Source organism: Phalacrocorax carbo, chromosome 2, assembly GCF_963921805.1.
Source record: "Phalacrocorax carbo chromosome 2, bPhaCar2.1, whole genome shotgun sequence".
Taxonomy (NCBI): domain Eukaryota; kingdom Metazoa; phylum Chordata; class Aves; order Suliformes; family Phalacrocoracidae; genus Phalacrocorax; species Phalacrocorax carbo.
In genome coordinates this window covers 42905816-42921044 of record NC_087514.1, presented here as the reverse complement: position 1 = coordinate 42921044, position 15229 = coordinate 42905816, and the positions used below count along the sequence as shown (strand labels likewise).

Genomic DNA, 15229 nt, shown 5'->3' with positions numbered 1-15229 from the left:
CATTTCCTTCTTGAGAGTCCCTTACGTGTTCAGAGGAAGAACTGCTTCTTATACAGTCTTGTGAAATGTTCCTGATGTGAGGTAGAGTCAACCACTTTGTTCTGGCAGGCACAAATGCTTATGCTAGGGATTGATTTTCCTCTTTCCTGGAAGAAAAAAAAAAACACCACACCCAGCACACCTTTGAAAAGGTCACAAAACTGAGCTTTTTACTCTTAAAGTCTCCTGTATATAAAAGAAGTTCCTTTTATATATATGAATTCTGAAGAATTTACCATTACTTGTGTACTAGTACAGATTGCTGAATCATTTGTGGAATTAAAGTATAGCGCTAACTAGTTGTCATCATAATTAGCACATAGTGCAATCATCAAGAAAAGAAAGTAAAAACCTCACAGACAGTTTGGAGGCTGGTAACAGTTTGCAGAACATTTAAAATTAGACAGTTTTTTATTTTGGTGGACCAGGACAGTTGGGTTTGGGAGGTCTGGGGCTGGCAGCAAGGGGAAGGCTATACTTCTTTTAATGGCTACAGCAACCTGGTGGTAATGGGTGACTGCTCTGTACTGAATCAGTGGCCTCGTCTAATTTAAGCATTGGTTCAAGACCCTAGTTTATGTCATACGGGATCCTGACAGTCCAGTGGGCAGGTAGCTGTAGCATACAACACAGAAAGTCATGTGCCAGCATGAACTTAGTTTTTGAAGGAGAGCTTCACTGATTGGAAGGTTTGTAGCAAATAGGTTCATTTTTGGGGGTGTCTCCCCTCCCCCTGTTTCAGGCTTGTCTCATTGCCTCCTCCAGCCACCTCCCTTGTCTTCCTGTCCAAATGGCTCTTTCACACCACCCTTGCTGTGTTTTGTCAAGTAGCCCTAATTTTTATGGTTAGGACGCTTTTTCGAATGCTGTTTGCAGTTCAATAAACAACTTTTTAAATGAACTATGCAAGTATGAAAATATTTTTTTAAATTAATTGAATTCTTCATATTAAAAACATTTATTGCCTCTGAAAGTCAGCTGTTGACAGGAATGGTTATTTAAATGGTAAGAATATCCTTTTTCTCCCCTTTAAATTAAAAAACATCTAATACAGTGGGTGGGGAACCGGCCGACAGGCCACACCCAAAGGGTGGTGGTAAATATCTCCATTTCCAAGTGGCAGCCTGTCACAAGTGGGGTCCCCCATGGATCAATATTGGGCCCAATGTTATTCAATGTCTATAAGTGATCTGGCTAACAGCATCAAGTGTAGCCTGATGAAGTTTGCAGATGACACCTAGTTGAGTGGGGAAGTAGATACTCCAGAAGGGAGAGCCGCTCTGCAGGGGGATCTGGATAGGCTGGAAGAGTGGGCCAGCAAGAACCTTATGAAGTTCAACAAGGAGAAGTGTAAGGTCTTGCACCTGGGAAAACATAATCCGGGAGTGCAGCACAGCCTGGGATCCACCTGGCTGGAGAGCAGCTCTGTCGAAAGGGACCTGGGGGTCCTGGTGGACAGAAAGCTCAACATGAGCGAACAGTGTGCTGCTGTGGCCAGGAAGGCCAACAGGATGCTGGGTTGCATCAAAAAGGGCATCGCCAGCAGAGATAAAGAAGTCATCATCCCGCTCTGCTCAGCACTTGCCAGGCCACACCTGGAGTACTGTGTGCAGTTCTGGTCACCTCTATACAAAAGGATGTGGACAGGCTGGAAGGGGTCCAGAGAAGGGCCACCAAGATGGTCAAAGCACTGGGAAGCTGCCATACGAGGGTAGGCTGGGAGAGCTGGGTTTGTTCAGCCTTGAGAAAGGGAGGCTTAGAGGGGATCTCATCACCATGTACCAGCACTTAAGGGGTAGCTACAAAGAAGATGGAGACTCCCTTTTTACAAGGAGTCCCATGGAAAGGACCAGGGGGAATGGACACAAGTTGCTCTTGGGTTGATTCCGATTGTACATGAGAGGAAAATTTTTCACATTGAGGACAGTCACCATTGGAATAATCTCCCCAGGAAAGTGGTTGACTCGGCCACGTTGGACACCTTCAAGAGTCATCTGGACAGGGTGCTGGGCCATCTTGTCTAGACTGTGCTCTTCCTAGAAAGGTTGGACTAGATGATCCCTGAGTTCCCTTCCAACTTGTGATTCTGTAATAATAGCAATCATTTCACTCCCAAAAGCTGTACAAGGATTGAAAACTTCAAGGGAGGTCTGGAGAAGTTCTGTCACTTTCTATACAAAGAGAAATTGGGGTGACATTTGTCTACTGGCATGTCAGTGCAATGATACATTCCTTCAAAAGCTTTGTGTGTGGCTTTTGTGTTATCTGTAAAACATTTTAATGGAACTGCTAGATAACAGAGAAACAAGGATGTGGCCAAAGTATACGATATCTCTCTAAACTTACCATATTATTTAATAGATACTATTAATTACTATTAAAAAAAAATCCAGCCTCCCCAGCCTATCAATTCCCATTTTTACAGTCAGCTTTTTTACTGTGTTCAGATGCAACTTTCTCTACTTGTCTCTGGGGCCAGCTTCACTTTTGCCATATCTGAATCAAAACCCTTTCACCATTTTTGAAGTAAGTGATTGAGAAAAATACATGGCTTGAAAATAAAACTGGTTTTCCTGCCACCTTTTGGGGGTAGTAACCTAAAAAGAGCTGGACATTTACGTTTCCAATTTGAAGCCTACTTTGTTCTTTGTAGCCTGGCACGTGTGAAGTAGAATATTTATTAGGTTATGAATTACCCTATTATCCCAGGTGTCCTGTGAAGGCAAATGCAGTTACCTCCCTGCTCTGCTGAACACTCAGGCTATTGAACTTCAGGCTGGATAGGGAGTGTAATTCAGCCTCGTGCCTGGAGAAGTCCAGGGGCAGATGGTCCCTCTACTATCAAATTGTCCCATGGCATCCTTAGCTGATGGCAGACTGGGATAGATGCCAGTAGACTTTTTTTGTTCCATTTGCCTTCTTTAACTGGTTTTAAGGCTTTTCATTTGACAGGCAGGCAAATGTTTGGCAGCTGGGTTAACTGAAGCATAGAAAGAGGCTCTTTGAGCACTGCATTAAGGTATTTGCAGCAGATAAATGGCTAAAATAAAGTATAAGTAAAATGTTCAAAGTCTAGTTAATTTTTAAAATAACCATTCATTTTCTACTCCCATTTTCGTCTTTGTTCTAGGGGATGAATTTATAGACACAGATGCTAATGCTGCAAAAATTGATATACAAGTCAAATATTAAGCATCCACTTAAGTCCTATTGAATTTACAAATATTTGTGGTATATTCTGTAAAACATTTTTTTGTTTTATTTCCTTTGCTGCAGATATATCTTACCACAGAATACAGAAGTAACCCATTCATCTTCACACTTACGCCTTCATGCTTCCCATCATTCCTTCTGTATTAAGGATGTGCCTACCTCCAAGTGATACAGTACTTTATCACTTGAAGGTAGTGTTATTACCTCTTTCTTTCTAAGCTGAGATAAAGCATGACACCAAAAAAAAAAAAATGGAAAAAAAAAGAATATGAAGTAAGTGAGTGTAGAAGAATCCTCCAAGGGAAGAGAAGCAAACAACAGAACAAGGCAGGAGCAGGGTTTCAGAGGCTCCTTGTTGATGGGAAGCCAGAAGCTATGTCAAAGACGGACAACTATTCCCCGTTTAATTATCAAACACATTTAGCGGTAATACTTCCATCCCCCGCCCCAAATAACGAAGTAGCATCAGAACTGTAGCTGATGCTTACTTTTTTTAAAACTGGTTATGAAATATCTGTTGATATTTCTGTTTGGGAACCAAAGACACTAAACCTTCAGTAATTGCTCTAGCAAGTGAAGAGTAATAGAGAATTTACACTTCTGTGCTTTTCTTTTTCTTCTTTCTCATTCTTCCTAGAAACTGTTTATTGCAACTGCATACTTCCTGTGCTTCTAATCATCTTTTCTTGTCTTACTTGTAATATCTTGAATGCTAAAGTAATTGTTGAAATTCACAGAACTCAAGAGGGCATGCTGAAGTTCCTTTCATCGTGAAGAAAAGCCTGAAAAAATTTAATTTTGACCTAAAACCATTTCAACACTAACTAGTATTTGCTTTTACTTGGGTTTTCAGTTTGAATTAGATAAAATTACATAAAATCTCTTTCTTTACTGCATCTGGTCAAGTTTTGCACATAGAATCGTAGAATTATTAAGGTTGGAAAAGACCCTTAGGATCAAGTCCAACCGTCAACCCAACACCACCATGCTTCCATGGTAGTGAAATGGGCTTGAATGTGCCCATTTGATGGAAAAGCGGAGACACGTGGGGGAGTTTGGGGATGGGGGATGCCATTAGTTGGAAAAAAAAAAAAAGGCCAGAATTAGAACTTTTAATTCATGCTTTCCCTTGGTAGACAATGCCCTCTGTATAACCAAGAAAGCACAAAATACAACACACTAATACAGTCAATATGCCTGGAGCTACCGCTGTAGATGACTAGACATGAGGATGCAAGCACTTGACAGTATTTTCCTTACACATACTTTCTGAAATCAGTAAATGCAGCCAGATTTGGTACTGGGAGATGAATGAGAACTAGCTGAAGTTTCCATGTGGTTACCCCAGACTGCTATGAGGCAGCAGCTAAACCACCTGGTTTTGAATAGTTAGCGCTCAGTGCTGCAGAGCTGGAAGTTTGAAAGGCAGCTTGTGCTACCTATGAAAAGATAACATTTTAAAAAAAAAAAGCTCACCTTGAGATAATGGCCACTGTGACGTGGCATCCCAGGGTCCCAGAAATGGCACTTAAGTTGCTGCATTAGATAAAAAACCTCCAAACCTAAATATAATAATAGTTTGGTTTCGAAGGAAAATAATTCTATCAAGCTGTGGAACTTGGTTGATGGTAAGACATGAGAGATCTGACATTTAGCAGTTGGGACAAATGAGGCTTTGTTCCTTGCTAAGAGCACAATCAAGATACATGGTCACTCTTATCTGAGGAGGATCAGCCTGTTCTTAGCATCGGATAACTCGTGCCCTGAATAGAGCATACCTGGCTGGCAGAGGGCGGGAGGGCACAGCCCAAAGGCATATCACAATATCACTGTGCCCAGGCTTACACTGATGCTGCGTCATCTGAATCTGTGCAATACTGGATCCCATACTTCCAAATTTGCTAGACCCTACAGAGCTGACCAGGACGTGAGTGCTGGTTCAGCCTTTCAAACTCATTATGCTTTTATGTATACCCTGCCAAGGCACTTAGTCCACAGAAAGAAAAAGTGATGTCCCTTTTTGTATTTGGTTGGCTGGGTGATCGGGGCAGCCATACAAAGGATCCACAGATGGGCTTCACGAGTGTTTCATGGTCAGAAAGCAGAGTAAGATGTTGATAAACTACGATTATTACCTGGTTGTAGTGCTTCCTCCAGGCCTTCAACAAATCTTCTGTTTAGGCTGATCGAGCTGCTGGTGATCAGTTCCAGGAACGAAGACAATAAATAAAGTCGGTACAAATAAACCTTAAAGTTTATCCTGACTTATGTCTTGCTAACCACCTGGAAGTGTGTTGCATACATATGTACGGAGAAGGAGAGATAAAGAACAAAACCAGCTTCTAGAAATACTTGGGGAAACATTTGGATGAATGGAATCCCGTAAGAGGATTGTAACACAATTGTTTGCAACTTCTCTGCTAGCATCATGTGCCGTCTGCTCATATTTTATATAGAGGTATGCAAGAGCGACAAAGGTAAAGACCAATGTGAAGCTACAGTAGCTTTTGTGCCAGCTTTAGAAGGAAGAAAGCATCTTTTAAAAACCTGAATCCATGTCCAGATGAAGAAAATGGAAAGGATAAAACTCTGGTGGATTAAATATAAAAATAGATGGAAAAAACTTCAAGGAACTAACATAAACCCCATAATTCATAATTTTCAGAATATCAAGAACAAGAAATCTGTCAAACCTCTCTGGTAGATCTACTCCTGTCAGGTTTTTAAAAGAAAAAAAAACAAACCTCTAATCATTGAAATCTGATTCCCCCCAGGACAGCAAAGGCATTGCAAAGAATCGGTGTGTGCCTTGCATGTGTCGTCCCTGGAGAAAACACAAAATAGGCTCATGCTAGAAGCATTTTTGTGGGACAACTCAGGAGCTGCCTGAAATTCAAACATCTATAAATGTTATTATAGTTGCAGAACTTTTGTGGTTGGGAGGGACTGCTGCAGATTGTCCAGCCCAACCCCCTGCTCAGAGCAGAGTCAACTAGAGCAGCTTGCTCAGTACCGTGTCCAGTTGGGTTTTGAAAATCTCCAAGGATGAAGACCCTCCTACATCTCTGGGCAACCCGTTCCAGCGTTTGACCCTCACAGTAAAAAAAAATTGTTCTTGCATTTGAAATGGAATTTCCTGTCCTTCAGTTTGTGTCCATTGCATCTTGTCCTGTCACTGGGCACCACTGAGAAGAGCCCGGCTCCGTCTTTACTGCCTCCTGTCAGTATTTATAGAAACTGGTAAGAGCCCCCTGAGCCTTCTCTTGCCAGGCTGAACAGCCCCATCTCTCAGTCTCTCCTCACATGCAGAGGTTCCGATCCCCTAATCAGCTTAATGGCCCTTCACTCCTGGTCCGGTACATCCATGACCTCGTGCGGGCAGAGTCCTGAGCCGGCCACGGTGCTCCAGATGTGCCTCACCAGTGCAGAGTGAGCAGAGGGGAATAATCTCTTCTGGCAATGCTCTGGAAGAGCTTTGCAGTGCACCCCCGGATGCTGTTGGCCGGTTTTGCCGCAAGGGTGCATTGCTGGCTCACGTTCAAATTGGTGTCTGCCAGGAGCTCCATCCAGCTCCTTTCCTGCAGAGCTGCGTCCCAGTCCGTCGCCTGGAACCCCACTGGTGCGTGGGGCTATCCTGCACCAGGTGCTGGGCTTCACAGTTCCCTGCATTGATTCCCATCAGCCATTTTCTCCAGCTTGGTAAGGTCCCTCTCAATACCAGCACAACCATCTGAGGTATTGACCACTCCACCCAATTCTGTATCATCTCAAAACTTGCTGAGCGCACACTCTGTCCCGTAATCCATGTTGTTAATGGAAATGTTAACCTGTGCTGGGCCCAGTGTCAATCTCTGGAGTACACCACCAGTGACTGGTGTCCCACTGGTCTTTGAGCCCAGCAGCTCAGCTAGTCTTCAATTTTCACTGTCCAACCTGTACTTCATCAGTTTATAAGGATGCAATGGGAAACAGTGCTGCAAGCCACAGTAAGGTGAAGATGAGCAACAACCACTGCTGTCCCCTCATCCAGCAAGCCAGTAATCTCATCATAAAAGGCTACCAGCTTGGTCAAGCGTTATTTCCTCTTCATAAATCCACGCTGACTACTCTCAATCACCTTCTTGTCCTTCATGAGCTTGGCAATGGTTTCTAGAATTATTTGTTCTACCACTTTCCCAGGGATTTAGGTGAGGTTGACTGGCTTGTAGTTTTCCATATGCTCCTTTTTGACCATCTCGCAGATAGGAATGACATTTGCTTTCTTCCAGTCCTCAGGAATCTCTCCTGACTGCCATGACCTTCCAAAGATAATATCGAAAGCAGCCTCACAATGACATCACCCAGCCCCCTCAGCATTTGTAGGTGCACCCCATCAGGTCCCATGAGCTTGTGTACGTCCTGTTTGTTTGAATGTTGCCAAACCTGATTCTTCTCTACCAAGGGTAAGTCTTCCTTGCTCCAGACTTTTCATTGGTCTCAGGGGCCCAGGATTCCTGAACACGAGCCTTACCATTAAATACCAGGATGAAGAAACCTTATAAGAGTACCTTGACCTTCTCAATGTTGTCACCAGCTCCCCTGCCCCATTCATCAGTGGGCCCAGATTATCACTTGTCTTCCTTTTGCTGCTGATACACTTGTAGAAACCTTTCCTGTTGCTCTTCACATCCCTTACCAGATCTAGTCTGAGATGGGCTTTGACTTTTACAACCCCATTTCTGCACATTTGGGCACTGTCTCTATATTCCTCCTGGGTGATCTGATCCTGCTTCCACCTCTTTTATGTTTATTTTTAATGTTTGAGTTTTATCAGGAGTTCCTTGTTTATCCTCAGACACATTCTACCACCTTTGCTCAATTTCCTTTTCGTTTGGGATGGACCAATCTTGACCTTGGAAAAGGCAATCCTTCAAAATCAACCAGGTGTCCTGGGCCTCTCTTCTCTACAGGACCATAGCCTATGGAAGTCTTTAAGAAATAACTTAAATGCTATGATTTACATCTGTACAAGATACATTAGCAGATACTTTTTTAAAGGAATTAACAGACAGGGATATATGATTTCTTTAGGAGCCAATACTGCATTGGTTGGAAGGTGTTGTGCTTCACAATTATGTTGAATTGTATTGGAATTCTTTAGGAGTACCAACCGCATGCAGATAAGGAGCTGGTTGATATGGTTCACTTGGGTTTCCAAACGTATTTGAAAAATCACTGCAAACTTTTTAAAGGTACTAAGCAGCCATGTTTAAGAGAAAATCCTGGGCTGGATAAGTCAAAAGATAGGAACAGAGAATGAAAGGCAAAGTGTCAGTTCTCTCAACTGGAGAAAGTGCCCGTGGTGGTTCACAGGGTTCTGTGCTGCTCAGCACATTCATAAGTGAAGGGCAAGAGGGTGAGCCATGAGGAAAACAACTTTGCTGATGGTGGAGTTATTTAGGACAGTGAGTGCAAGGGCCAGCTACAAACAGGCAGAAGGAAATTCAAGGTAAATTGATGTAAAGCGAGGCAAACAGGCAAAATAATCCTTATCACATGAAACAATGGATTCTGAGCTATCAGGCCTGAGATGTTTCTTGATTAGTATTAACCAAATGCTCATAATCAAAAAGAAGCAAATCAAATCTCAGAAGTTACTTAAAAATAGAGAACATCATTATGACAGCAGACTATGATGTGCCTACATCTTGAGTGCTGTGCACAGTTCTCACTCCCTCTCGAAAAGGAGTCCAGTGAAGTTAACAGACATCTGCAGAGCTGATTACGTTTCAAGAGCAGGTCTTGGCCATCCAGTATTCTTCTGACAAGTATAACAGAGAATTTGAAGGGTGCTTGATTTTTCAGAGACTCAAGTAGCACTTATTGATGCTAAAGTATCATTAAGCACAAAATATCAAGTTTCTAGCAGTTTAAACAACAAGCTACCTAGATTGGCAAAATAAATACAACACATAAGCGTTTAGGAACAACTAAAAAAAACTAACTCAGTTTTTATAATATTATTTTGAAGACTGGAGAAACATTTTTATGTAAGGTTTGATTTTAGGATGAGGCATGCCAATGGCTTTATCCGACATTTTACCTTACATGCCCTCAGCTAATCATTTTAAAAGGTAACTGGCTTATTATGATTAACTTTTATAGGCTATTTCTTGTTCATTAGAAGAAGTTATGCAACATGAAAAAACATAAGTTATGGTCCTGTAGCATAATTATTTTGACAGAGAAAACACAGGAAATCTATTCCAGAATTTACGTTCGGTTTTTTGATTCTAGCCGGCATTTTACAGTTCCACTTCAGGCGGACAGAAGAGCAAGAAATAGTTAAGCTTAGATTCACTTTATAAACCATTAATTTCAATGACCAACCCAAATACCATAAAGACCTACAGAATCATCTCAAATTCACATAGTTGCTCATTTCCAGGATTTCACGGGGCTAAGAACAGATGTGTGTCAGAAATCAGGAAACTGGCTCAATTCCTTTGGGATTTTTTTTCCAGAATGGAAGCAAGGGGGAGGAAGGGGAAAGAAGAAAAACAATTTGTCTGAAACATCAGACTTTCTCCTGTCTTAAAAAGAAGCAGAGTCTTTGAGCAGAATGGCGATATCAGCTACAGCAGTCAGATCTTCATAGCTCTAGAGAAGGGTTAAGATCTCGACAGATCTATAGTTATCAGTTCTGATAAATTAGGGATCAGAGCTCTCTGTCTTCAGCATCACCTACAGCACTTCCTCTTCCAGACATGTTACAACCAGATTAGGAAAGACAGTAGATAAGACATAAGCAGCGCAGAGGATTTTCAATAGCATATGCTTTGAGCACCAGCAGAGTATCATCATTACTGCTTTAAGCAATCTGCCTTTTCAGTACTTCCAGTACCTTGTCTAATACCAACCCATACACTACAAAGGGCAAGTAATCCCCCCCTTACCCCAATTTATGAGGGGTTTTTGTATCTATATATCTCCCTTCATGTTTTCCCAATTATTTTGTTTTTTAAACTCTCCCAGTACCTCCAAAACCTGGGAACTTTCTATTCCACACAAGAAGTCCTTATAATACTTCAGATACTAAAGTTTACAATATACCAACTAGCAAGTTGCACCTAACACACCTGGTAGCATGGAGGGCTTATAAAGGCAGAGGTTGTTAATGCGTCTTCTTACTTTTAATAGCCTTAGACTGTCAAAAAGATTCATTGAAATAAGGGGAGACAGGGTAGTTCACATTTTCCATTTCAGAAACAGCATACTTACTGAAATGAAGTACATCTAAGAACAAGACAAACCCCCACTGACACTCTGTTTCTCTGCATTCATCCATTTGTGATACGTACTCATTCCTTGGTAAATGAAGAGGAAAAGCTCAAACGCAAAACCTAGCTAGTGTAAAGAACTATTCATATCTGACATTTTGGAAATACCAAAAGGTATTATGTACAAAAACCCTTCCAAAAGCAGCCCTTTTTTGTACTTCACTTATGTGAAAACAACTATTTTTCTGCACATCACATTCCCCATTATCTCCCTGAACAAGTCAGCACACAACAGATCAACCAGAAAAAGTCATATTTGCCAGCGTCTCTCTCCTTGTTTTTAACCCCTCCCACGGTAAAACCCCACAGTTTTGTTAAATCTCTTTATTTATAATCTTCTTATAACAAAGCAGGTTGTGTTTTTTTTTTCTATATATAAAAACAGCAACAGACCCTTTAGCTCGCACAGGGGCTAAATTCATCATGTTTGGAAGAAAGGCAAAGGGAAAGAAAAGTCGACAATAAAAGAAACGGGAAGAGTCCTGCGTTTTCCTAGAGACTCCCCTTGAGGGCCCTGAGGCTGGGAAGCAGCTGGGCTGCGCTCAGGCGCTCCTCTACATCAGCCTTCCAGCAGCAGCTAATAATGCTCTGGAGTCTCTGGCCCACTGGCGACTCATGGAAAACAGCAGCAGCCAGCGAAGGCCGTAAGTTATAGGCTACCACAGCATAGAGCACATACTGCCGCTCACCCAGATAGGGCTGCTCTCGCATGACAATTTGCCAGAGGGTGATCGCAAACGAGTAGATGTCTGCTTTGGCAGTGACCCTCTCACCCTTGAGGAGCTCAGGGGCTCGGTGTGTGTACGTGCCCCCTTGCTGGCAAACATGGGGACTCTGGGACAAGCCCTCCTCCAGTTTCTGGGAGCACCCAAAGTCTCCAATCTTGCACACTCCCTGCTCAGTGATGAAGATGTTTGCAGGCTTCAGGTCCAAGTGCACAATGCCCTGTGAGTGAAGGAAGGCTAAGCCAGTCACAATGTCACAAGAATAGCACGCAGTCTCTTCCATGCTCAGGGCCTTCCTTCCACATCCTCCTTCATCATCCTCACCCTGTCTCCACGCATTCCCAGTGCCATAAATGACATGGTGCAGGGTGATGTTGCCCACATACTCCATAATGATGGTGCCCAGGCTGTTCTGGCTGGCCGGGGCACACGTGGTAGCAGCCACCACACGTACCACATTATCGTGCTGTAGCCGGGCTACGTTCAGCTCAGCCCAAAAACTCTGTCGTGATGCCAGCCGGTTTTTGCTGCTCTTCTTCACCTGCTTCACAGCCACAGTTGCACCATGGTAGGTGGCTTTGTAGACAGCACCGAAGCCACCAGAGCCTAGGGGCTGCAGGAGGCAGAGCTGATCCCAATCAATGGAGCACCAGGCCAGGCGTGGAGGCAAACGGCGGGTCCTGGCTGAAGGAACGCCCCCTAAGAAGTTTTTGCTATCTTTGCCAGGGATAACTAAGGGGCTGCTGCAGGGTCGCAAATCTGCAGATGGGGAAAACTCCAAAGGAAGAAAACAATTAAGGGGAATAGGTGATGGCATAATAAGGTGGAAAAAACAACAGAGAGTTACTAAGACAGAAAACTGAAAAGTTCCCCTGCCAGAAAGGACTCTGCAGTGCCTTCCAAAGCCTTTTATCCTCTCTTCACCATTCTCCCTCCCACCCCCAAATGAACTGCATCTGTCACAACTAGCTGAACCCAATCAGGCTCACCTGGAAACATTCTTCTCCAACCCTGAAGTAAATCTCTAGAAAGTCAAGGCGAATGGATTTAAAGCTAAAAAATATATTAACTCACATGTATTTCACATAATCTCTAATTTCAGGAGAAAAGAAAGATGTCCTGCCCATCGAATGCCTCTAGCAAAATGCCCCGACAGTAAATAAAGCAGTGATTGATTAAAGTATTTCACCATGGCTCCAGGCAAGAATGATCACCATCAGATGCATTAAACAGCTCAAAGTCATTGTCAGAGGGAGTAGCTGAAATGGTGAGTGCTAGCATTTCAGTAGCCTATGGCAGGCACCACTGAGTATAAAAGTGTGTTCGCAGACACCTGCTCCTTAAATGTGGCTGGGACAAGGGGACCCGTTTGACTAGTTGACTCTGCCCATGCAGGACAGTGAGCTTAATATCAGCATAAAGACAAATGATTGCTCTGCATCATCCATTGGATAAATGTAATTATACACAAATATTTGGTTATCTTCCCATCACATCCCATGCAGTTACTACAGGTGTGTATTTTATTCCTAGATCCTCCTTAGTAAACTTATTGCTAAATTTATGGAGCTGTTCTGGCAGAAATCAAACAAATGTAATTTTGCCTTGCTGGTTCCAATGTTTTTTCAGAGGGGCTTTTGTTCTTTTGGCCCTGCTTTCCATATTCACAATGCTCATGCTGACTGCCTTAAGTGTTTGGTACCTGCTGTTCTGCCCTTCCATCAGAGCACCCTTACGGGGCCTACACAGCTAAGTGCTTTTGCATATCCCAGTAAGTATCTTTCCGTACATGTTGGCAAATATCTTGGAAAGCTATTTTCCCACCTCCTCGCCCTTCAGAACCTTCTTCTGGATGTCAGCTTTGCCAATAGGGATGCTGCCACGGGACTTCAAAGATTGGCGCTGCCTGTTTCTCCATAGTTTACCTCTAGGCACTAGCTCTGCAGGCAGCTCATGCAGAGCTTTCCTGGTGTTCTCTGATCTTTTTGGTTTGCTTCTCTGGATGAGTAAGATGCAGCACAGAAGGGCTGAGGGAGGTTTCAGGGGTGCTCAGAACATGTGCAAACAGAACTGGAGTGTTCTCCACCTTGAGAAGGGTTCAGTTGTTCACCTCAACAGAAAAACCTAATGTCCCAAAGGCGTCTTCAGACCCTACTTGAACTCTAGATCAGCTCAGCCAGAGGGTTTCAAAGGCATCACTCTATAGTGAATCAGCAAATGGAGAGCTTCCCCCACTGAGACTTAGGATCGTCAGGAGAAATTTGTCATTGCAATTCACAGGGAAGCAAATTTGGGCCAGAGATGAATGAGAATGGGGAATTTGGGTTGTCACCTGCTGGTGTGAAACAGATAGGCTGGAGAAGAACGAGATAAATAGGTGCTAAAATGCATTTGTAGGAGTTGTTAACAAGTGAGAGTGCAAAGAGTTAGGGATGCCAGAGGGCCTCTCAATGGCCCTGGGTGGGACAGTCCCTCCAGAAGGGACTGACAACACAAGGCTCCTCTTCCTTTGCCCCTCCCAGAAAGGACTAGTAGTACAAAAGACCCCTGGACTCCCCTGGTGCTGTCACACCCGGCGAGCTTTCTGTTGTAAAGCACAAGCCAGCCAGGTAATGCCCTCTCCTAGGGGCGGCTATCTGGCCTGAGGCACTGCTTCAGCATTGCTACGCAGGGATGCTTTGGGGGTGGGGGGAAGACCAAAGGAGCTTTAGTGTAGTTTTAAATATGCAGTGAAGTAAGCCATGGACCCAACAGGTGTTTTAAACTCCTTTTCTGAGCAGCAGTGTGATTTTATGCTTCTGTGGAAAAGTCTTCACTTCTGATCTTTGCGGAGAAATTTTTCTAGGAAGGCAAGTTCTGATGGAAATAAAAAGCTGCAATAGCAGATGAAGCTATACTGGAGAGAGAAAGGGGGGTTTTATACGTATTTTCTCAGAGCCATTAGGGCTCTAATTCTGGCATGGATTTCTGTGCCATGTAGTATATAAATACAGCAGAGAGACAATCTCTGCTATATATTCTCCAAGAACTTCAGCCTTCTCATGGGAGAAGTGCACTTGTTACAACCTGTTTTCACCAGGTTAAGGTGGCAGAGAAAGCTCAAAGGGAAAGTTGGTTGAGGGAGAAGGACGGATGGATGAAGGGTCCGAGTTAAGCTGACAACTATAGGAGTGCGTATGGAGATTTTGAATGCTGCAGAACACAGCAGTAAACTCTATGCTTATAAAACACAGGGTTAGGATTAGGGCCATTCCCCAGTTTCTTTGGTTGAAGTCTCATCTGGAAAGATATAGCAGACCTTCCGTACTATTCTTTTCAAACTCCATGCCCCCTACACACTCTTTCCAGTTGTCCTTTTAGTAATTTTCCTGTTATCCTTTTCTGCTAGAAACCTTGATTGCCCGTTACGGCAGGGATGTTGCATTGTTCTTGGGGAACACACCGAGTTCTTGAACAGGAAGAGGGGCATATTTTGGGATCTAAACAGACGTAATATAACTTACTGTCTTGTCTCAAGCTGACAGCTGAGGACTGGAGCAGGGGGACATCCAGTGTCTTTCAATGTGAACGCAATTAGATTTAAAAGCAAACAGGCATGTATCCTTAATAAACATTATTTTCCTGTGATCCAGTTGATGACCCGGCCCAGTGACTTCCCACGAGACACAATAGCTGTAGCACATCCTTGCCACACTTCACAGCATTACCACGGGTCAGAGGAGGGGGCTGCAGTATGGCTCGGGGAGCCATTTTCAGAGGGGAGCAGAGCTGCTGGGGACAAGCTGCCCCTTCCCTCCCAGCCACCCTTCCCCAGAGGAACCCACAGCATCACACCAGGCACCCATGGCAGCCTTCAACCGTGCTGTTCCCATTTCACTGCTATTTCCACAAGTAAGAAGGAACTGTATGAACCAGAAGTCATCAGCAAAGAAT

The 15229-nt window shown here is 43.5% G+C and overlaps 1 protein-coding gene across 1 annotated transcript; it reads right to left on the bottom strand.

Moving 5' to 3' along the window:
* Positions 1-11063: 11063 nt before the first annotated feature.
* Positions 11064-12215, bottom strand: MOS (MOS proto-oncogene, serine/threonine kinase). Its single transcript, XM_009513315.2, has one exon. It carries the CDS (start codon positions 12111-12113, stop codon positions 11064-11066), a length of 1050 nt encoding a protein of 349 aa, XP_009511610.2. The 5' UTR covers positions 12114-12215.
* Between the last annotated feature and the right edge of the window lie 3014 nt (positions 12216-15229).

What these genes read in the sequence shown, in the direction of transcription:
- MOS (XM_009513315.2), bottom strand. Translation starts at nt 12,113, where the DNA reads ATGCCATCACCTATTCCCCTTAATTGTTTTCTTCCTTTGGAGTTTTCC.